Genomic DNA, 25,120 nt, shown 5'->3' on the forward strand with positions numbered 1-25,120 from the left:
TATGAGGCTGCCACCACCATGTTTCACAGTGGGGATGGTGTATTCAGGGTTATGTGCAGTGTTAGTTTTCCACCGCACATAGCATTTTGCTTTTAGGCCCAAAAGTTCAATTTTGGTCTCATGACCAGAATACCTTCTTCCACATGTTTGCCGTGTCCCCCACATGGCTCCTCGCAAACTGCGACTGGGACTTCTTATGGCTTTCTTCTTGCCACTCTTCCATAAAGGCCAGATTTGTGGAGTGTACGACTAATAGTTGTCCTGTGGACAGATTCTCCCACCTGAGCTGTGGATCTCTGCAGCTCCTCCAGAGTTACCATGGGCCTCTTGGCTGCTTCTATGATTAATGCTCTCTTTGCCTGGCCTATCAGTTTGGGTGGACGGTTCATTTTCCCATGATGGATTGAAAAGTGCTCCATGCGATGGTCAAAGCTCGGGATATTTTTTTCATAACCTAACCCTGCTTTAAAACTTCTCCACAACTTTATCCCTGACCTGTCTGGTATGTTCCTTGGCCTTCACAATGCCGTTTGTTCACAAACGTTCTCTAACATCTGAGGGCTTCACAGAATACTGAGATAATTACATACAGGTGTACTCTATTTACTAATTAGGTGACTTCTGAAGGCAATTTGGTTCCACTAGATTTTAGTTAGGGGTATCAGAGTAAAGGGGGCTGAATACAAATGCACACCACACTTTTCAGATATTTATTTGTAAAAAATGTTGAAAACCATTTATCATGTTCCCTCCACTTCACAATTATGTGCCACTTTGTGTTGGTCTATCACATAAAATCCCAATATAATACATTGATCTTTTGGTTGTAACATCACAAAATGTGAAAAATTTCAAGGGGTATGAATACTTTTTCAAGGCACTGTATTTTGCAATAACGTTCTAGTACTGGTAAAATAAAGAATAAAATGTCTACAAATAAGTGTACTATAAAGAAATTTGTTTTCTTACTGATCTATTGTACATGTTTAAATATTTTTGGGTAAATGTAATGTCAGATTTCCTCTGCTGTCATATTTCTGGGAGGTAAAAAAAAAACAAGACAGAAAATGTAACATGATATTTCTTATCCTTTGTTGAAAACTTGTTTATTCTTAATAAAGAGTTCATTAGAAGACTTACATTTTCATTGGTTATAAAGCAGAAATAGGTTTAATCTTGCAAGTCATATTTCCTAGTTAATGTACATCCCCTTTACCCACATTACCTAAAAATGCATTCACATTAAGAAATTCAATTTTCTTATTTTGCAAAAACAATGTACATATGTTAAAAAAAGGTCCCAGATCTTTAAAATAATTCTTTCTGTTAATATGCAACAGAGAACAAAAGCTTTTTATTACAAATACATTTATAAATTAAGTACATTGACAAAATGAGTGGTTATTTTGCAACAAGTATAGAATTACAAAGAAATTTCATCCAAAGTAATGAATGTGTAAACATAATATGTAGATATCAGTGTTTAATGTTAAGGGATCCAGAATATTAGATTACATATTTCAAAATTTACTTAATCCTGGAGAAAGCATGTAGAGTTAAGAAATGATCAACATGCTTTTCTACAGAGTGTAGCATTTAGTGCCCATAAAAATAAGGCCTCTTTCACACGGGGCAGATCAGTCATGATCCGCCCCGTGAACACACGCTGGCTCAGCGGGGATCGCTCCGCCGATCCCCGCTGAGCAGGAAGATGACAGGTGCATCGCTGCACGCTGTGCAGCGACGGACCTGTCAGAGCGCCGCTCTCCCCTATGGGGGGATCGGATGATGACGGTCCGTAGTGTCCGTCGTCATCCGATCCGATCCGAAAACGGAGGGAAAAGTAGGTTTTTCCTCCGTTACACTTTTCGGATCGGAGCGGGGTCGGATGTCAGCGGACATGTCACCGCTGACATCCGACGCTCCATAGGGATGACTGTATGTCCGTTTTTCATCCGAAAACGGATGGATGAAAAACGGACATACGGATCATCCGTGTGAAAGAGGCCTAAGAGCTGAGCAGCCTGATGGACCAAATATGAAAACATTCTATGAACACACTTTTTTAGTGGATACATTTTCTATGGAATTTTCAGTAAGTACTTTTATCCAAGGCAACTTACAATCTAATACTTTCTACCAAAGACACATTCACACCATTTGCACTACTTTTTGGTTGGTTGTCAGGTAAAATAACATTATTATATCTCCTTGTTGAAGAATATTGAACACCCGGTAGGCACAAGGAAAACATACCAGCTCCATGTAGATGGTGTTCTTGGTGGCTAGCTGATCCTAGCACTGAAATTATTAGCATTAGAAAAAAAATAATAATCACAGAAAAACAGTGCACAGAATAAAATGACAATTTAACCATCATGTTGTGTTTCCAGCATAGGCAGCTTGGAGTCGGGTGGTAACTTGATTTAAATTCCGGGATATTCAAACACAGCAGCTGCTCCCATTCCAGTACCTATACACATTGACACAACACCTAGGCCTCTGCAAAATAAGAAGCATATGTTGTAATCATGTTATTCTGATAAAAGAAAATTCATAAACAGCAAAATACCCAATTTAAAGGTTGGTCCTTAACATGGATACCGCTAAACTCACAGACACTGGCTTCTTAAAAGCCAACACAAAGGATATACAGTGCCCAGCATAAATGGGCACACCCCAACAGATTTGTCAGAAAACCTTTACTTTCCTTTCAAAAATTAACATTTTCCATGAGACTATACTACAAAATACTCCACCAAATGCAGGCCATCGATTCCAACCAAGATTTGTTACTTTTTTGTGTGTGCAAATTATTTTCCCTAACAAATGAATTCAAGACCATGTTGCAAAAATAATTACACCATAATGAAAGTCTTAGGAGCAAAGCTAAGTTTTAGACAACAATCCTAATTAATACAAATTCAACTACAGGTGAGTTAAATTATTCATTAAACAGTTGTCTAGCAGACATTTGATTATAAAAGGGCATTACTTAAAGAAAACCCCTTTCCCATTTCATGCTGTCAGCAATGACACCACATGAAAGAGAAATGTCACAAGGCCTGAGAAAGAAAATACATTTCTTTACACAAGAAAAGTGAAGGTTACATGAAGATCAGCAAAGCTTTACTTATCAATCAGAATACTACAGCAGAATCGATACAAAAACTAACAAAGATGGAACTGCAACCATCTCACAGAGACGTCCACGGACGTTAACACCTCGACAGGAGCGTCTTCTGATGAGAAGGGTTAAAAAAATCCCCATGCAAGTTCACTGCAATCAGCTAAAGAAGTAGAAAGCCTAACTAGGGTGATTGTTTCCCATGACACAATACGGCTTACACTGCAGAGGAATGGCATGCATTAAAGAAGCTTCACATAAAGCCCATGCACAAAAAAAAAAAAAAACTAGGACTCTGTACTCTGGATTGAGGAGACCAAGATAAATGTTTTTGGAATTGATGACTTCAAAACTGTATGGCGTCGCAAAGGCGAGGAGTAAAAAGAAAAATGCATGTTGCCTACAGTGAAACATGGTGGTGGCAGTGCCCTTCTGTGGGGCTGCATGAGTACTGCTGGTATTGGGGAGCTCCATTTCATTGATGGTATCATGAATTCATAGATTAATTCAGTGATGTACTGCTCTATATTGAAAGAGAAGATGTTACCATCACTCATTGGCCTTGGTCATCGTGCACTTTACCAACATGACAAAGATCACAAACACACATCTAAGGCCACTGTTACATTTCTAAAGAACATGGTAAATGTGATTCAGAGGCCAAGTATGTCTCCTGATCATCACTCTCCATCCAGCATTCAGGCTCTAAAAGAGGCCGTTCTTGAAGAATGGAAAACGATAGATGTTGCAATATGTCACCAACTTGTTCATTCCATGCCTAGAAGACTTGGTGCTCTCCTTACAAATCATGGAGGTCATACAAAATACTAGATGTATTTCTTTATCGTACATCACGGGACACAGAGCAGCCATAGTAATTACTATGTGGGTTATACGCCACCTATAGGTGAATGGACACTGGCACACCCAAAGACAGGAAGTCCCCCTCTATGTAAACCCTCCCATACAGGAAGTACCTCAGTTTTTTCCCCAGTGTCTTCAAGGTGACGGCCATGGATTACATGTGCTCTTGTAGCATACTAGGAAGTCCTGGAGGATTCTATTAGGAATCGTGGACTTCAATCAGGTCCATTCGGAAAAGCTGTCAGCCAGAAATGGATGGTACCCGAGTCTCATGGAAAGGAAAGAATATTCCTCGAGGTTTTGCCTGTAATGCAGGCTTATGGAGCTGGACCCTTCGTAATGGAACCCTGTGCAGTGTTCTGACCAAGGTGCTTTCCTGCAGGGTGCTATACAGGTCCATAGGAGTGGACCCCACATTAAGGGGGACCCAGTCTCTGAAGGTCTTTATGACAGAGCTCGCTGAGATGGGTGAAGATTGGGTCTGGCTGTGTTTTCTCCAGCAAACCCTGCAGCAGGAATGGAAAGTTTAAAAAAAAACCTGGGAAAGGAACACATTTGGTTCACTTCAAGAGATTTCTTCTGAGTAGCGAATGCCTTGCCTGTTTTTCTCCACATTGTATTGTAACATATCTGCTTGTCATACTTGTTTTTTATGTGTACAGCGCTCCTTTGGAGACAGTGTAACCCCTTAGCCTGGTTGCCAGTTCCCTGGGACCTCCCACCTTCTACCCACAGGCACGCAGCTCTCCCCCAGAGTCTGGTTCTGACGGGGGGGGGGCAGCCGGCATTTCCCCACAGCTGGAAATAGGCCGCCACAGGAAATAGGGGGCGTGGCTTAGGTGCAGCCGGCATGTACGCAGCACAGCGCAGGAGCGGGCCATAAATTTTGTGACTCTGTGATGAGTCTGGTGGCTGACAGAGGGACACTGAGTATACTGGGGCATGCAAGCGCTGTATAGGTGTGGATACAGGCATTAAAAAGGCACGTCTATGGGCCATTAGGCTGAGCAGTGATAGTGGCATTTTTTTTTCTGCTGGACTACAGCTAAGCAATGGATGCATATTGTGAGTACCTCTGCATTTTGTGCTTAGGACTAGGTCTTCCGGAAAGAAAGATGGAAATACAGCAGGGAGGAACGCAAGAGCACCGCTGTCAGGATCTGAGGATCCTAGTCATGCTTCCACAGTACTATCCTCCCCTGAAAGACCAGGTGCAAATGGCCAGCCTGAGCCATTGAGGCTATCAGGCATAGTGGCTTCATCCAATGTTTCAGCCTCTGCATGCGTCAGCAAGGATGATTTGGCTCCAGCATTAGCTGGGTTGGAGGGAAAAATAGCCAACATGATCGTGTCTGCCTCCCAGTCGGGAAAAAAAAAAAAAACGCGAAAGGTCCCCTTCTCTACCTCCTGACCTTCCAGTTTTGGAACAGGAATGGGCAGATGACCTTGAGGTGCCATTGGGTGACCGGGAAGAGGGGCAGGCAGATGACTCCTCTTCTGAGGGTTCAATCTCAGAGGAGCCCTTTTCAGCTTAGCAATCCCAAAAGCTGCTGGTCCAATCCCTAATGGAATTGGTCCTTTCGGCATATAAATTGCCCCCAGCGGAAGTGGCTGAGGCCCCCCTTTTCTTCTTTGGGTTCTTTGAGGCCTTCACAAGGCCCACATACTTTCCCTTTACACCCACTGCTGGAGCAACTAATATATGCAGACTGGGATCACCCAGATAGGCATTTTCTCCTTCCTGGTAGATTTTCTCTTCTTTATCCAATGGAGGAAAAATTTACTAAAAAAAATTGAGTTTACCAGCAGTGGATGCTGCCATTTCCTCTGTAAATAGGAGCCTAAATTGTCCAGTAGACAATGTCCAGGTTTTCAAAGATCCAGCCGACAAGAAGCTGGAATCTCTACTTCAAGCCTCTTTTTCTATAGCTGGATCAGCAGTACAGCCTGCAGTAGCAGCGATAGGGGTTTGTCAATCCTTAAAGGACCAGCTCAAGCAAGTCGTTAAAAGGTGTCCCTGCTCAAGGGGAAGCAGCCCGCGAGTTAGCGGAACTGCCAAGGGCCTTATGTTTTGCAGTAGACGCCCTTAAAGATCCTATTCAACAGGTGTCACGCTTTGCCCTCTTATCTGTGCATATGTGCAGAATTCTCTGGTTGAAGCATTGGTCAGCTGAGTTGCCGTGCAAAAAGCTATTGCCAAGTTTTCCTTTTCATGGGGAACGGTTGTTCGGAGATGACCTGAATAAGTATATAAAAAGTTTCAGGTGGTAAGAGCCCTTTTACTGGTTAAAAGAAGGAGTAAGCATCCTTCATTTAAACCTTCTTCCCCAGCACCAGGTGCTGCAGCCTCCAGGCAGTTTCGATGGCCTCCGCCATCAGGTTCAAGAGGTAAGCCTCAAGGTCAAGCACAAGGCCAGAAGAAGCCCTGGGGGCAGAAGCATACAAAGCAGAGTCCTAAGGCCTCATTATGAAGGGGCGCCCCCACTCGCTCGAGTAGGGGGAAGGCTTCTGCAGTTTTCAGGAGCTTGGCGGGAAGAGATCCAGGACAGATGGGTCATCTCCACAGTATCTCTAGGCTACAAGCTAGAGGAGGAGAATTTTTAGCATCAAAAGACATCAAAGATGCATATCTGCATTTGCCAATTTACCCCGCTCACCAGAAATTTCTGCAATTCGAGGTAGAACAGCGTCATTTTCAGTTTGTGGCTTTGCCCTTCGGGCTAGCCACTGCCCCCCGGGTGTTCACAAAAATGTTTGCCCCGGTATTGGCAAGATTAAGGGTCCAGGGTATATCAGTAATGGCATACCTAGACGACCTGCTGCTTATGTAATGGATGTAACTATGAGTGTTATGGTGAAATGCCTATTTCCAATATAACCATATAGATATAAGTGCTTACTTCAGCCTCTGCTATCAGCCTTAAACATATTCATTTAGATGTCTGCCAGCTTATCCTCCCCCTTCAGGTGGAACAGAACTGCAAGAGTTAAGAACAAGTTAAAGAAGATTGCGCCTGTTTTCAAGAACTGGAAACAAGACACCCTATATAGCTATGATAGTATGCTATTCCCTTATATGGATATAACCCAGCTAAAAACTTATACTTTGTCACAATAATGAATATGTGTATCTTGCGGTCTGCATACGCTAGTCTTATTTGATATTTGATTTGATAACAAAATATCTGGCTCACGGTATATTAGCCGGAGTCCAGGAAGTAATAAAGCAGAAGTATTAATCTACTGAACTCGTGTCTGTCTCAGTAATTTACTTCAAGTGTGCACACATTTACATTGAAGGTTAATTTGACCAGGAGGAGAGAAACACTGTACCGGACAGTTCTGGTTTGGTCCAAAACATTTGGCGCCCAAAACGTGGGGCTCGAGATTGGCCCAAAAGGACAGCCGAACTAGAGGACACTGAAAGAGGAGCAATACGGGCGGACCGGAGCCTGTTCAACTCTGGAGAAAACGGTAAGACATTTTCCTTATTAATTTGTCTGCTGTTTGATCCGCATCCGTATTTGGTTAATTTCTGTCTCCGCATCGGCTTCCCGCGGTCCACAAAGACAGGTATATATCTTGTCTCGAGCCTATTTATATAGTATGAACCTGCAATTGTTTCTGACCCGCCTGTATTTGGACTGTTTTGTTTTGTTGGAGTCTGTCTTGTGACGGCTGTTGGGAAAAAGGGATTGGTTATATAATCACGGACGGAGATTAGTGACGTGGTCAAACTCCTCCTGGGGAAAATAAATAAGTGTACTATGAAGTACGGGAAGACCAGGAGGGGGCGACATATACGCCCAGCGGTGGCGTGGGGATCCCATGAGATCTGAGCAATCCTGTATTCCTCCACGGTTGTCACACATTGCTTGTTGTTGGTTGTGGGTCACATTTTTGTTGGTGGTGGTAATGTCATGTCTGTCCTAAGTGTGTTCGTGGTCTGTTATTTGGGATACATGAAGAGGGTTGGGGGTTGATTGAAGTGGTGCATTATTGAATATCAACTGCTGGTGTTTCAGGTCTGCTCATTAAGTGTCTTGTTAGAGATCTTCTCAGTTCCTCATCTCCACATCACTACTGCGTATTTCTACTCATATTTCTATTCATATTTCTACTCATATCTCTCTCTCTCCTCATATCTCTCTCTCTCTCTCCTCATATCTCTCTCTCTCTCCTCATATCTCTCTCTCTCTCCTCATATCTCTCTGTCTCTCTCTCTCTCCTCATATCTCTCTCTCTCTCTCTTCTCTCCTCATATCTCTCTCTCTTCTCTCCTCATATCTCTCTCTCTTCTCTCCTCATATCTCTCTCTCTTCTCTCCTCATATCTCTCTCTCTTCTCTCCTCATATCTCTCTCTCTCTCTCTCTCTCTCTCTCTCTCCCCTTTGTCTCATTTTTTTGTTCAAATCTAAGAACTGTGACATGGGAAACAAGTTGGCTAAGCCCGCAGAGGGCAGTTTGGCTTGTGACTTGGTATTAGAGCGGGAAGGAGAGGGTGCTGTCAAAAGGGAAAGAAATTGGCAAAAGTGTGTGGTTGATATGCATTTGGTTGGAAGGCTACAGGTAGATGAATGGCGTACTGTTTTGAAACGCAAATAAGGACTGTTGTCAGATTATGGGTTGCCACGAGCAGCAGATGCGTGGTTTAAAGTTGCAAACGCTATTCATGAAGAAGGGGGTGGACAGAACATGAAATTAATCAAAATAATCAAAATGGTTGTATTGTATATGTGTATAGAAAGCTAGAAAAGAGGAAGCCGAGTAGTCAGCCACCGCCCTATAATGGCGTCTGGTCCCCAGGAAGTAGACACTGCCCTTCGTCTACCGCCCCTCTGTTCTAAGTGACACCTCCCCCTGTGGCAACACGCCCTATGCCACCGCTCCCTAAACCGCCCACACCGAAACCCACCCACGTTTCCAGTGATGGAACATAGTAGCAATCAATGTAGCATTTTAATTAAATAAATAATTTATGTTTAGGGTGTCTTGCTTATTTCAGTCTGACTTTAAGGAGTTTCTCTAATAACAGTAAATGTAGCAAATGTGCTATATTTATGTAAATGGTTTTAATTGTGTTTAAAGCTGTATTAGCAATATTGGGGAGTTTAAAATGTTCAATTTCAATATTTAAGAGTATTATAAATAAAGAGCAAGTTTATGTATTCTGGGCGTTATGCCATAAAAACAAAAGAGGAAGTGCTTTCCTTGCCTAAATCTATATCTAGATTTAGGGCCCATTCACATCTAAGCATTTTGTAGTCTGAAAAAAAAAAAAAAAAAAAAACAATTATTCTGTATGTATTCATATCTCCACTCTAAAACGCCTGAAGTCAATATGTGTACAAGATTTCACACAAGAAAAGGCGCATCTGTTGAGAAATAGCACAAGAAGTTTACGGATTTGGGTTTTAGCGTACTGCGTACGACCAAAGCGCATAGACACATGTTAGCTGCTGCATTTATTTCAGGTCTTAAAATAGTCAATCGTAAAGGGTCTGAGTATAGAGTAATGGAACTTGAGATGTTGTTATTAGTAGTTATTAGGTCCAGAAACCTCACGGAGCAGTAGAGAGTAGCTCCTCTCATTATGGCCTCTGACACACCCTATCTGCGTCCACCGGTACCAACTCCACGTGTCTGCTACAACTGCGGAAGACCCGGCCACTTCAGAAGGGAATACTGAAGCCCCCGGAAATTCACCCACAGTCAACCAAGCCCCAACCATGGTCCACATGAAAGCGCCCAGTACCAGGGACATGACACCCCACCTCGTCCACCAACCCACCCCACTCCAGATCATATGGACCTTCTCCACAAGAATTCAGGCAAGCCTGTGTCACCTGCCAGCTACACCTGGACTGTTATGCCACAAGGTGCCCAGAACTCCCCCTCCCAATTCGCCAAGGCAATGGCCCTCATTCTGGACACCTGGATGAAGTTACACCCAGACATTGTACTCCTTCAGTATGTAGATGACCTCTTGCTTGTGATTGCCTCAATCTTCTCTGAAAGCCTCCTCCACTACCTGGTTGAGCAAGGTTGCAAGGCCTTAAAAGCAAAAAGTCCAGAAAGAAGGTGATTTTCCTAGGCCTCTGCATCTCCCAAGGCACCTGACATCTCACTGAAGAAAGAGTTGCTGCAATCAAGGGCTTCCCCTTTCCTCATGGTCAAAAGCCCCTTCAAGCTTTTCTAGGATTAATATCCTACTGCCGTTCTTGGATCCCAGTTCCAGAAGCCTCCCCTTCGATGCAATCTCTTTATGATGCCCTGAAATATGACCCTTTCCTGCTTTCACCAGAAGCTGTGGACAATTTTGAAACTCTGAAGGAGATCCTCTCAACAGCCCTTTGGGCCTCCCAGACTAAAAGACTTTCAAACTGTTTGTCTCAGAGAGTACCAAGTACAGCCCTGTCCCCAGCGAGACACCTCCTCAGACTCCAGTGTGCCTTGCTTCTCCCCGATAACATCACCGTCCTCCCATGTGATACCCTTAACCCATCCACTCTGCTTCCTCTTCTCGAAGGGGGAACCTCTTTGGAGAATAATCCTCATCTCACTGCTCATAACTGCTTCGAAGTGATGACAGCTGGACGGTACCACACAGGATACGCAGTCACCACCGAAGATACAGTTCTTCAAGCTTCAGCATTACCCCAGGAAGCAGAACTCCAGGCCCTAACTATGGCATGCAAATTGGCAGAAGGACATTTTGGGATCATCTGGAAAACCAGAGGCCCTACTCCTCCAAGCACAAGTGGCTATACTTAAGGTAAAGATGCACAGCAAGCTGGTTTCCCAAGAAGCACGAGGCAATCACCTGGCAGATACCGCTGCGAAACAAGCTGCAGATTGAACGCGAGAAGTGGTCAGCAGAGTGAATGCACCTATCCTGGATGATACTATAGAAACCACTACGATTCTACAAAACCCTCCTGTAAACAGGACCCAACTCAAGGAGCAACAAGAGACAGCTGACAAAAGAAGAAAAAGAAGTGTGGATCAAAAAAGGAGCCACAGAAGTAGAAGGAATCATGAAATTAAACAAGAGACTGTGTCTGCCACGTAGGCCAGAAGCCTATCCCATTACCAACATGACGGCAAAGACCACAGCTAAAAGACTTAACAGAAATAGTGTGCAGATATGGTGTCCCAGAGGTCATAGAGAGCGATCAGGGGCCGGCTTTCACGGCCTCAGTAACCAAGGAGATATGGACAGCTTTAGGTAGGGGTCACACTAGCTTTCCACACCACATACCGTCCTCAGGGCAGTGGGAAGGTGGAAAGATTGAATGGCACAATAAAATATAGAATGCTAAAAAAAAAGTCTCAGGAAACAGGAATGAGTTGGCCAGACAGCCTACCTATTGGCTTATTCAGTGTTGGGTACACTCCAAGAGGAAACCATGGTCTGTCATCTTATAGGATATTGTTTGGTTCAGCCCTCAGTCTAGGTTGTTATTTCCCACAACAGTTGCAGCTCCAATCTGATGTACTAACTGATTATGTGACTGTTTTATCTCGAGAATTAACCCGTATACATTCGGAAATGTTTTCTTCCATTCCAGATCCTGAGCTAGATACAGGAATGCACAAGCTGGTTCCTGGTGACTGATAAAGAAGTTTGTGAGAAAAAATACTCTTGAATCCAGATATGATGGTCCTTTCCAGGTACTCCTAACAACTGCCACATTAGTCAAGGTGGCCGGGAAGAACACGTGGACACACGCCTCCCACTGCAAGAAAGCCCTGTACTTGAGGAAGAGGTCGAGGGGACCAAATGATTCTGTATATCCTTTTCATAGTAATCATTGCCCAGGCGCAAGAGGTAGCCAAACAAAAAGATGGTATTACCCAATTCTGGTATAACGCATCCAATACACATGTTGCCACTTTTATATCCTTTTATGAACAGATAATTCCAGGTACTATCTACAAGATCCGGACCTGGAATGAGAGAGAAATAGGTCCCATTACTGTGTATGTATGTGCCACTGACACCTACTGGGGCAACAACTGATTCCTGGGGAGCAGTAGGCTGGAACACTGAGGATGAAAAATGGGGGTACAAGCCTGAAACCGCTCAGAATAGAAAGGACAAAAATGGGAAGTCACTCTTAGATAGGATGACAATAAACACACAGATCAATATTTCACCAAAGAGTTCAGACTGACCATTGAGAATCCCAGCCGAGGGGACAGTGGGACCTATGTATTGGGCCTATGGTGGGGAAATGAGTATTACAGTTTTAGAAAACCTTTCCAACTGTTAGACATGTTCAACAACCCAGAGTGGACAGTTCCCCAATCTACATCCAACTCCAACCCTCTGAAGCCTCACCTGCAAACCTTAGGGGACATGGTGGCCATAGAAGACCCTACCTTTGAGGACACCATGGCTGCAGAAATCGGGTTCTCAGATGTCAATTTGTGGCTCGAGTGGATGAGGTACAATGCAGGGAAACACAATAATACCAATTGCTATGTGTGTGGGGGAGCTAAACTACATTTAGGAACAGTGCCCCTTAATATACCCCCAGAACAGGAGACCTGTGTCCTTAGCCTGTTTACCAACACAACCACTAACCACTCCCTGTGTGAGCATTGGAAAAAGGAGTACGCCATAGTCACTAAGGCTCCCAAGCCAGGAGAAGGTATCACCATATATCCTGGCAATTACACATGTTATAAAAGGTATCATGGAGTGGGAAAACCCCTTGGAAATTTCACTGAAGGTTACTGTGAGTCTTACAGTGAGGTGTCTGCAGATCTAGGGCAAAATCAAGTTCAGTCTCTAGGAGATGTGTACTGAATCTGTAGAGCCATGAAAATCAGGAGTAGAATGACAGGACAGTGGACAGGAGAATGTGCAATGGCTAAAGCCATAATGCCCCTGCATATTCTCTCGCAAAACCCAGAGCCAGAAGCAAACGATGTACCCAAATCAAACAGAAAACGCAGGAGTGCCCCAGCAGGCAGTTTTGACCCTCCTTATACATAGACGCCATAGGGGTCCCAAGGGAGGTCCCAGATGAGTTTAAAGCAAGAGACCAAGTAGCAGCAGGTTTTGAGTCACTGATTCCCATTATCACTGTAAATAAGAATGTAGACTGGATAAATTACATCTACACATGACCTTCCAAAACCGTATGGTCTTAGACATGCTCCTGACTGAGAAGGGGGGGTGTATGTAAGATGATCCCCGAGACCAGCACATGCTGTACTTACATCCCAGACAACACCGGCCCAAATGGTAAAGTGACTTTAGCCATCCAGAAACTTGAGGACTTGTCCAAAGAACTAAAACAGAATTCAGGGCTCACCAACCCCTGAGATCAGTATTTTACCTGGATAAAGGGAGGATGGCATGGATTGTTGACCCAGATAGGAATAGCTAGCTATCCTGGTAATGGCGGCTATAATCTGCTGCGTTCTCCCCTGCATCAGGAAGTGTGTGGAAAAGGCTGTTGACCAAACTACCCCCACGTTCATGAACCAAGAGATACTGGATGATGATGACGATGTCTACGTAAGGCTTGATGAAAATTATAATGAAAATTATGTGTTACACTCCTTTACAGTCACCCTCCCCCGAGATGCAACACCGTAGGGCTATAGGGACAGATAGCACCTGGCCGCACTCCTCCAGCTGTATCGAGGGGGGGTTTGAACTAGTCGCTGCTCTTTCTCTACATACAGCTTAAAAGAGTTGCAGAGGGGGATGGGCTGGGTGTAGGTCTTTCAGTGTGAGGGACAGTTTTGTGAAATAAGCATTTCAAGGGGGGAACTGTAATGGATGTGACTATGAGTGTTATGGTGAAATGCCTATTTCCAGTATAACCATATAGATATAAGTGCTTACTTCAGCCTCTGCTATCAGCCTTAACCATATTCAATTAGATGTCTGCCAGCTTACCCTCCCCCTTCATTTGGAACAGAACTGCAAGAGTTAGGAACAAGTTAAAGAAGATTGCGCCTGTTTTCAAGAACAGAAACAAGACACCCTATTTAGCTATGATAGTTTGCTATTCCCTTATATAGATATAACCCAGCTAAAAGCTTATACTTTGTCACAATAATGAATATGTATTTTTGCGGTCCGCATACGCTTGTCTTATTTGATATTTGATTTGATAACAAAATATTCAGCTCACGGTATATTAGCCGGAGTCCAGGAAGTAATAAAGCAGAAGTATTAATCTACTGAACTCGTGTCTGTCTCAGTAATTTACTTCAAGTGTGCACACTTTTACATTGAAGGTTAGTTTGGCCAGGGGGACAGAAACAAAGAAACGGACAGTTCTGGTTCGGTCCAAAACACTTATAGATCAGTCGGTTACACGGCTAGACTGCAGTGTGCCCAGCACGGTCAGATATTTGGAGCACCTGGGTTGGATTCTCAACCTAGAGAAGTCAGCCTTACGGCCAGTAAGGAGGCTAGAATACTTGGGTCTGGACAGTCCAGGAAAGAATCTTTTTGTCTCAGACGAAGGTCAGGGCTATAAGAGGTCTGGTCCGTGTGGGCAATGGAAAAAAGGATCCCTGCATTCGCCTTTGCATGAGGTTGCTAGGGAAGATGGTGGCTTCGTTTGAAGCTATTCCCTATTCCCAATTTCATTTGAGACTGTTGCAAAACAGTATTCTATCTGCTTGGAACAAGAGGGTCCAAGCTTTGGACTACCCACTGTATCTGTCCCCAGAGGTACGCCAGAGTCTCAATTGGTGGTTGATAACCAGAAATTTGCAGAAGGGGAAATCCTTCATGCTGGTAACCTGGAAGATAGTAACAAAGAATGCCAGCCTCTTGGGCTGGGGAGCGGTTCTGCAGGAGGCTACTGTCCAGGGGAAGTGGTCAGAGACCGATAAAGCCTTGCCCATCAACATTCTAGAGATTCAGGCAGCGTGTCTGGCTCTAATATCTTGGAATTTCGGGTTGCAGGATTGTCCTGTCAGGATACAATCGGACAATGTCACAGCTGTGGCTTACATCAACCACCAAGGGGGTACCAGGAGTCAGGCGGCCCAAAGGGAGGTGAACCATATTCTGAAATGGGCAGAGAAGCATGTGCCTTTCCTGTCAGCGTTTTGTTATAAAGGAATAAACTTGCGCACTACTATGTGTAATTAAAAAAATATAAACCATCAACCTACAGTGAATATAATCAAAGTAAACTCAGAGAAAACCTTAGACTTACCGGTAACGGTATTTCTACGAGTCTTTCAGGACAGCACCTGGAGAGAGCGTAGCGCCACCCACTTTCCCAGGAAACACTGCAGTCAGTTTTCTTTAAAGACCGGACACTTCCACCATGGCCTCAGTTGTTCATAGAGTACCTCCAGCCATAATGAAATTAGATAAGAACAACATAGCAATAACACCACATTTTATAATACAGTTAGGGTGGGTCATCGGCGCTGTCCTGAAAGACTCATAGAAATACCGTTAAAGGTAAGTCTAAGGTTTTCTCCCTTCGTCTTTCAGGACAGCACCTGGAGATAAGAGAGTACTTACTCTAGGGTGGGACCACCGCCTGCAGGACTTTCCTGCCGAACGATTGTTCCGATGCTGATAGAAAGTCCAACCTGTAGTGGCGGGTAAATGTGGAAAAGCTCGTCCACGTGGCCGCTTTACAGATCCTACCCAGAGAAGTCCCTACTCGTTCCGCCCAGAATGTTGCTACTGCCCGTGTTGAATGGGCCACTACCCCTGTGGGAGGATCTGCCCCTGAAGCTCTATAGGCTTCACTGATGGCCATTCGCAGCCATCTAGCTATAGTGTTTTTAGAAGCATTGTACCCTTTAAGTGGTCCTGAGAACAGAATAAAGAGTGAATTTGATTTTCTGAATTCTCTTGTGACTTATAGATAGTGTAGTAAACACCTTCTCACATCCAGGGTATGGAAGGACTTCTACCTAGAGCTGGATGGTGTAGGGCAAAAGGTAGGGAGAATTATTTCTTGTGCCCTATGAAACGCTGTTGGAACTTTTGGCAGAAAACCCGGGTCAGTTTTTAGCACTACCCGGTCTGGAAATATATAACAGAAAGGTTCTACTATAGATAGGGCTTGCAACTCGCTCACCCTCCTAGTTGATGTAACTGCCACTAAAAGAACTAGTTTGAGCGACCAAAATTTGATTGTCGCTTCCTCCGGGGCTTCAAAAGGTTTTTTAATCAAACCTTGTAATACCAATTATAGGTCCCATTTTGGAAAAAATGGGACCTATTGGCCAGACCTAGCTCTGGCCAATGCCTTTAAAAACTAATAAGTGGCTCCTGAGATAGCTGTCTCTCAAGAAAAAAACGATAAGGCGGCCACTTGGACCTTCAGGGTACTAGCCGCCAACCCCATCTCTATTCCCTCATGGAGGAATTCTAAAACCGAAATAATTTCCTGTGGTCAAAACATCTTAGTTGTGCACCAGGAATTAAAACGCTTCCATGTTTTAAAATAAATTGCTCTGGTAACCTTTTTTTGGCTACTCAAAAGGGTTGAGACCAGTTTGTCTGACAAGTCTTTATTTTTTAAGATCTGCTCCTCAGTAATCAGCCTGTCAGGTTGAGGTGGTCGATGTTGGAATGTTCCCTGAGTTAGGAGATCTTTCTGCAGTGGAAGTACCCAATGAGGTTCCACCACCATCCCCTGCACTGTTGAAAACCAAGCCCTCTTGGGCCAAAAGGGAGCCACTAGAATCATATTTGTGGTCTCTCTTTGAAGTTTCTTTAGTACCAATGGGATTCATTGAAAAGGGGGGAAGGCGTAGCACAAGCGGAATTTCCACTGTTGTGCTAGTGTGTCCAATCCGCTTGTTTGATCTTGCCTGTTTAGTGAAAAATAAGCCCCCACCTTTGTGTTGGTTCGGGATGCGAACAAATCTGAGGAGTTCCTCATCTTTCTACTAGTCTCTGGAATATCTCTGAGTTCAGACTCCTTTCTGATTCTAGTATCCCTTCTCTGCTCAGAAAATCTGCTACTAGATTCAGATCTCCCTTTAGGTGCACCGCTGTTAGGGACGTCAAGTTGTTTTCTGCCCAGGACAGAATCTGAAGAGCTGAGGATAGCAACACCTTGCTTCTCGTGCCTCCTTGCCTTTTTATATAAGCCACTGCTGTGGTGTTGTCCGACAACACTTGAACATGGTGACCCTGGAATAGCCCTTAGCTCCCTCCAATTGGAGGATCTCTTGGCCTCCCTGTTTGTCCAAGTTCCTTGAGCCACCTGCCCTTCCAGATGAGCACCCCAACCCCAAGAACTTGCGTCTGTTGTTAACCTCCTTTCTACAGGAAGACACCAGAGCAGGTCCCTGTCCAGGTTTGAGCGACTCCTCCACCACCAGAGCTTCCTCTGAACCTGGGGGGGCATTCTGATCAATTTTTCCAGCGGCTCCCCATAGGACCAATTTCTCAGAATTGCCTGTTGGAGATCCCTTGCATGGAGACGTGCCCATTGTACTACTGGTATTGATGCTGTGAGGAGTCCTAACACTGACACAGCTGCCCTGATAGAGATTGGCAGGTTTGTCTGGATCTGTTTTACAGCATTTTGGACTTTCTCAATTTTTTCCTCTGGGAGAAAGATTCTTTCCTGTATGGAATCGATGGTATATCCCAGAAATTTTATTGTCTGAGACGGGATCATGTTTGACTTCTCCTTGCTTATGATCCAGCCGAGATCTTCCAAGTGTCTCTTTGTCTCCCTCAGATCTTTCTCTAGCAGATGTCTTGTTTTGGCAGGTGGTCGTCTAAGTATGGTATAATCGACATTCCTTTTACTCTGAGGGGAGCTAAGGCCTCTGCTATGATCTTCGTGAATATCCTCGGTGAGGAGGACAGGCCGAAAGGAAGGGCTCTGAACTGAAGATGTGATATTAAGTCTCCCATCTTGACCGCAAACCTTAGGTATTTCTGCGATACCGATGCTATAGGTACATGGAAATACGCATCCCTCAAATCTATGGATGCCAAAAAACAGCCTGTGGTCAGGAGACCCTTCACTGAAAAAAATTGTGTCCATTCTGAACTTCTAGTACCTGATTGATCTGTTTATTATCTTCAGGTTCAGAATCAACCTGAACTTTCCTGAAGGTTTCCTTACTAGGAATACGTGCGAATAGCACCCCTGTCCTTCCTCTTTGGGGGAAAAGATGTGATCACCCTTTGTTGGATCAATTCCTGTAGAATGGATGTCATTGCTAGAGATTTCGCTAGGTCTCGGGGAGTCTGGGTTATGTAAAAACGAATTGGTGGGGGTTGAGAGAACTCCAGTCTGTAACCCTCTAAGATGTCTTAAGAATAAAACGGACTGTTCGTTATCATCTTCCACTGTGGAAAAAAAGCTTGTAGCCTTGCTCCCACAGTTGGAAGACTGTCACTGGTCTTTTGTGCTTTGGGTAGGGGGGCGAAATTGTACCCCTGACTTGCCCCTCCCTCTTTGGGGCCTCCAGGGTTTTTGTAACCTGTCTTTCGTGTCCTGGGTTTTGCGAAAAGGACGAAAATTTTTCTTGCCTTGAGGGATCACTTTCTTCTTAACTGGAAAGGCCTTCTTCTCATCGGCCGTTCTGTCGAGTACAGCTTCAAGATCAGGACCGAAAACTAAATCTCCCTCAAAGGGTAGACCACATAGTTTGTTTTTTTGAGGCTGTATCACCTGACCATGTCTTAACCCATAGAGCTCTACGAGCTGAGTTTACCAAGGCTGAGGATCTGGCTGACATTTTTTTAGATTCAGCGGAGGCATATGCTATGTACCCCACTGCTTTTAGTAGTACTGGCAGTGCATCCAAAAGGTCCTTACGGGGGTTCCTGCCTCAATATGGGTTTTCAACTGTTCAAGCCAGTGCTCTAAGTTCCTGGCCACCACAGTTGCGGCCTTGGCTGGATTTAAGTTTGCTAAAGTCGAATCCCATGTTTTCTTTAATAAGGAGTCTGCCCTTTTATCCATGGCGTATTTTAAGATACCCATATCCTTAAACGCAAGGTCAGTGTTCCTTGATACTTGAGAGGAAGCCACATCAAAGTTTGTTTTTTTATTTCAGACTTGAGAGCTATCCTCTTCGAACTGAAACCTCTGTTTGAGGGATTTGGAAAAGAAAGGAGCCCTCTTTGGGTCCTTCCATTCTCTTTTTACTGTTTCCGACTTATGTACTGGAAATACACGATGCTTCACTTCACCCATGCCTTGGAACATTTTGTTGTTCAATGACAACTGGGTTTTATCCTCCTGAATATTCAAAGTCGTGTGGATAGTCTTTAAAAGATCATCCACTTTATCTAAGGATAGTTTATAGCATGAAGAAGAAATCTTTCTCTTTATCCTCTTCTTCCTCAGAGTCTGGGGAAATACTTCGCTCTTCATCCTCTGAATCACTGACCCCTCTGGATGCAGAAACAGATGAATGAGAACAGGGTACTGCGCTGCCTCTAGGTTGTTCAGCTGGGCGTTTATCTAGATAGGAACGGAAAGTCTCAAATGTGTCCGCTAGTTCTTTTTGCAGGACGGACATTTCCTCTTAAGAGGAGGGGAGGAATGTTTGGTCTTTTCTTTAACTTTCTGAAATACACTAAAACCAGTCCTCAATTAACATGTGCATCTACACAAAACAGTAAACACTTGAATGTAAAACATTACATGCTGCCAAATAAAGGAGCTAACTCTTTAGCTCCAGTGTTTGCTACCACAGCTAGTGAATCCCCCCACAGAGTCACTGTTCTAATAGACAACAACACATTCTTCCTGGAACACAGCAATCCAGGAAGAGTGGTGCAGGCTCCCCTAACTCCCCCAATGGGAATAAGGGAGGTTAACAATACATGACCCATAGAGTAATGCACAGAGACCACTGTCCCTGCTTACCTGGGCCTGGCTGGTGCAAGTGGCTCCCGCTCCTGCCACTGCCCTTTTTTCCTCCTCCATGCTGCAAGGGCTACAAACGGCGTTCAGCTGCTTTTTATTTTAAAATACCCGGTCTGCTCGCCGCTGCGAGAGCCGGAAATGACACCAGCAAAGAGAACGCCCCGTCGTCCTGCATTCCAGCAGCCGGAACCGGAAGCCGTGTCGTGCCGCCGGAAGTCCTGCCCCCCGGCCGGAATGACACACTCATCATCGGGACCTGGAAGGCATAGAGACTTGGGGATGGAGGCGCGGAATACAAACAAATCCTCCTTAGCCTGTGCCGCCGGTCTAAGAGAGCGGAGACCCCCCGCGGCCTGACCCTCGCCGGGTATGAGGAGGAGGAGACGCCGGAGCATCCCCCTCACTTAAGGGAGGATGCTGGGCTGGCCTGCTGACAAAAAAAGACAAAACTTGGCGCGGAACTGGAAGGTCGCTTCTGAGCAGAGCTCTATCACTGTGGGAACTACTGCACCTTCCCCGGGGCCGATTAAGCTCCTAATTGAACCCAAACCTACCTGCACCCCCAGGGGAACAAGCGGTGCATGCCATCCTACAAGTCCCGTCGTGGGAAACCGGCACAAAGGTCCCCATCTCCTCGGAGCCCGGGAGATGACCGAGAATTCCCAAGATGGCGCCGCTACTCAGCGTGCTTCAGCTCCTGCACACAGTCTGACGGCCTCTCCTGCCCATTCGTTTGGGGACGGTGAGTACACGCTGCAACTCACAAAGGTAGACCTGGATGACAGCATTACAGTCATGTATAACAACATTGCTGAGAAATTCCAGACGGAACTCCATAAAGCCACAAACACATTACAGCATGAGATAGCGGTACTTGCGGGGAGAACGGATCTCTTAGAGACTAAACATGATGAGCTGCAGCTCGCATACACAGATCTTCGGAGAGATCATGAGGCCCTCACAGATTCTGTTACTCAGCTCCAGGCCCATTTGGAGGACCTGGACAACAGAAATCGGACAAACAACTTACGAATCAGAGGGGTCCCTGAGCTGGTTACTGAGTTAACCCCAGCCACCTACAAGCTATTCCAGTCCCTGCTGCCAGAATCACCCCTGTCTGCCTTTGCTTGTGATAGGCTACACAGGGCTCTCCGACCTAAACCCCCAGAAGATAGGCCTCCAAGGGACATAATTTTATGCCTCAAAGATTATCTGGTGAAAGAGGAGATTCTTAGGGCCTCACGCAATACCCCTAACATCTTGCTGGATGGCACCAAAATCCAAATATACCCAGATATATCACCAACCACCTTGGACAAACGCCGTAAGCTTAAGGAAATCACCACTCCTCTCCAAGAAGCAAGTATCAGATACAGATGGGGGTTTCCCTTTAAACTCCAGGTCATCCATAACAGATCCACGTACACAGTCATCACCATCCAAGAAGGGAAGGAACTCCTAGTAAAACTTGGTCTCATGGCCAAAGAAGACCTTCCTAGAATGCCGTCCACCCCCTGCCCGTCCGACATCTTGGCCACCCCATCTCCTCAAAGGGACCGCAGACGTCAGAGACAGGAAGGCAGAGATCGCAGATTCTAGTAGCTTGACACTAGCCTCCCGCATCGGCTCTGTCACCCAAGATGTCTCTTTTTCGTAATATATTTTTTTTTCCTGCTGGTTGTTTTTCTTATTTGTTTTCTCACATAGAATACAGGACTTTTTTGGATCAGCTGAGGCACAACCTGAACTTCCTCCGGAAGGGTGAGAAAGAACTGCCTCTTCTCATATCACTGGAACCCCTCTCCCTCCCACAGTATGTATGCACCTCCATGCACATTTTATCTACCAATGTGTTCCCCGCAATGCCGACGTTCAGTGGCTCCCACTTGGTTGTTCCCCCACTCTTTCTGAACTCTATTGTTTGAGGGATTTGGATAGAAGGAAAGGCGAGGGAGTGGTACCTTTTTGGCCCCCTCTCCTGGAACTAGTGTTGGACATTATTGTCCTACTGTTCAAGAGGTTTTTTCTTTTACAGTTAAGCATAGCATCTTCCTGTCAGGATGGTCTTTCCCCTCCTGACCCCAAAGTTTTGTATCTTTGTTTCTCTGTTTTTTAGTTTATGGTTTTTGGGTTACGGGACCATGTCTATAGATGCCACAAAGTATGTCCTTCTCTGCAATGTATTCATAGTTGTATACCGGCCGGACAACCCTGCATTTTTAGGGCAGTGGACGATGGCCATCAACCCCTCGGGATCACTTCAAACTGATCTGTGCCCTTATACCTTTCTTTTTTTTTTAAAATCAGATCTTTTTTTATTAAAAATAAATTTCCATTGAATACAGTAAATCAAGTGGTTACATTCCAACACATAGGTCGAGTTCAATGTCGTAGTACATGAGAACAACCATTAGTAATGTTACATGGCCAAATACATCATCACATTCCACATAAGGCACTTATCAATCATTTTTTCTGAACTAGATATATTTGTGCGATGCATTTGTTAAAATTATGACTTTTGAAGGTCATTATTTGTTCTAAATAGCTTCTATTGGTCATTTTCCAATTAACTTTTTGTTTTGTTCACTTTCCTTATTTTACATTCCGCTGGACCCAACGGGGTCAACAATACCTATTATTAGACTAGGCAAACTATGTACATATTGACCTCCGCATTACCCATCTGCCACCTCACATTTGTTCCAGTAAAAGACATCACATATACAGTATAAGGTTTTTCATCTCTAGATCAGCATCATTGTATCTTGCTCTGTATTATTATCTATGTTGGTGTTCCTTCTGCATGGACTCTGCCACCCAAAATTCTATTATGGACCAAGCTCAATGGGGCCAGTCCAGGTGTACCTAGCCAAGGATCCCATATATTTTCAAATTTGTTTGAACAGCCTCTATGTTTATATGTGAGTTGTTCTCTAATTAGAGTATCATTTACCGCCGCAATCCACTCCGTCACTGTAGGGCTCAATGTGGATAGCCACTTTCTGGCAATAAGCTTCCTAGCTAAGAATAGTGTCCTCAAAATGGCAGTGTAAGTATGAGGAGTGTACAGTTCTTCATCCAACCGTCCCAGTAAACAAAGTTTAGGGTCATTTATAAGTTTGATATTCCATATACTGTTGATAGTGTTTATCACTGAGGCCCAGTACCTCTGTAACTTTGGACATTTCTATAGCATATGAATAAGTGTACCGTTGTCGATAAGACCGCATGGACATAGTGGATCATCTCTCCTGTGCCATTTATGTAATTTTTCAGGTGTGCGATATATACGGTGGATAATAAATAATTGAGTGAGCTTTTGAGAGGAGCACAGGGACACCCCAAGTACATTCTCTAGAATGTTGCTCCATTCCTCGTCTGAGATTTCCCCTATGTCCTCTCTCCAGCCCCCTCTACAGCCCAAAGTCATTGCCTTAGATACATGGCTAATAAGGGAGCCATATATAGCGGAGATTTGTCCCTTCCGGGATGATGACGTAACTAGTTGTGTAAGCACCCCAGTTTTAACCAGTTCCCATTTGGATGTTTTGCTTTGTGCTGTTATGGCATGTCTAAGCTGTAAATACTGATAAAATTAGGTGTTTGGCAAATTAAATTCTGAGCGTATTGATTGGAAATCTCGTAGGACCCCCCCCAAAATACAATTGTGGAATGTATTGAACTCCCTTTTTCCCCCAATTAGAGAAATTCTCCAATTTACTCAGTTCTGGGTAATTATGATTATTCCATATTCGTGACCAGTTTGTGTATCCGTCATATTGGAGATGCTGCTTTGTTTTATTCCAAATTTTGTCAATGAGCATTAGCGTGGGGAACTGTATCAGTGCTCCTAACTCGCCTGCTTCTATGTACTCCACAAGACCATCACAAGATAGTTGTGTACTCACAATGTTCCGAATAATATCAGAAGACTCAGGGTGGAGCCAGCCTGTTAAATGTTGCAATTGAGCCGCTATAAAATAATAAAATGGATTTGGGACCGCCAATCCACCCGAGTCCTTCATCTCCTGTAATGTTTCTAGTTTAATTCTTGGGACTTGTCCCCTCCAAATCAGTGCTCGGAATAGAGTATTACATCTGCGGAACACATGGATAGGGATCCAGATAGGGGCGTTGTGCAGTGCATACAGCAGTTGTGGGCTCCAGATCATCTTGATCAGATTGCACCTACCAACCACAGAAAGGGGCAGCCGGGTCCAGCTAACAAGCTTTTCTTTAAATTTTTTGAGGAGTGGGTCTATATTGAGTTTTATATATTGATCCAAATTAGGGTGTATGATTATGCCTAAATATTTAAATTTATCCACCACTTTAATTTGTTCGGCTATTTGAGGTAGGGATCCTACTAGTGGGTCCAGTGGCAGTATTGTCGATTTATCCCAATTTATTTTAAATTCGGAAAAGTTTCCGAATATCCCAATCAGTTCCATAAGTTTAATCAGAGAGGTGGACGTGTCACCTAAGAATAAGAGTGCGTCGTCTGCATATAGTGCAATTTTTTCTTCCGTCACTCCCCGCCTAAAGCCTACTATTTCTGTGTTTCCCCTTATAACAGCCGCCAGTGGTTCAACCGCCAAAGCGAAAAGTAAAGGCGACAGAGGGCAGCCCTGTCGGGTTCCCTTGTATAAATCAAATGACGATGATAATGTGTTATTGATTCTGATACAGGCCTTAGGTGATTTATATAGCAGTTTGATCCAAGAGATTATAGTGTCCCCGAGATCAAACTTCGCCAATACTTTCCATAGGTATTCCCACTCCACACTATCAAACGCCTTAGCGGCATCTAACGATAGTATAGCTCTTTGTCCCTGATTGTCTGTGGTCATTTGCATGTTAAGATAGAGACGTCTTAGATTATTTGCCGTGGACCTATTTGGTATGAAACCGGCCTGATCCGGGTGTACCAATTTAGACACTACTTTGGAAATCCTCATGGCGATAATTTTCGTAAGAAGTTTCAGATCCGTATTCAAAAGTGAAATGGGTCGCCCTTATACCTTTCTACTCGTACAATGGGTCTTAAATTAATATCCCATAATGTTAGGGGTTTTAACTCCCAACAAAAACGGAAAAAGGCGTTTAGTTCAAATAAATGCCTTCAAGCTGATATTATTCTCCTCCAGGAGACTCATTTCTCCGAAAACAATCACCCTACTTATTTCGATAGAGCTTTCGGGCAGGGGTATTACATGACTTTCGGATCTAGATCCCATGGGGTTGCAATATTTATCAGAAAAGGTTTATTTTT

General features: G+C 44.3%; 1 protein-coding gene across 1 annotated transcript in view; it reads right to left on the reverse strand.

Moving 5' to 3' along the window:
* Positions 1–2,013: 2,013 nt before the first annotated feature.
* ACAA1 (acetyl-CoA acyltransferase 1) overlaps positions 2,014–25,120 on the reverse strand; it is a 98,343-nt gene continuing 75,236 nt past the window's right edge. Inside the window, exon 12 of the mRNA XM_073630687.1 lies at positions 2,014–2,502. Within this exon, the coding sequence (XP_073486788.1) occupies positions 2,427–2,502 (76 nt within the window). The 3' untranslated portion in view covers positions 2,014–2,426. The remainder of the gene's footprint in view (positions 2,503–25,120) is intronic.

This window comes from Aquarana catesbeiana, linkage group LG05 (assembly GCF_042186555.1).
Source record: "Aquarana catesbeiana isolate 2022-GZ linkage group LG05, ASM4218655v1, whole genome shotgun sequence".
NCBI lineage: Eukaryota > Metazoa > Chordata > Amphibia > Anura > Ranidae > Aquarana > Aquarana catesbeiana.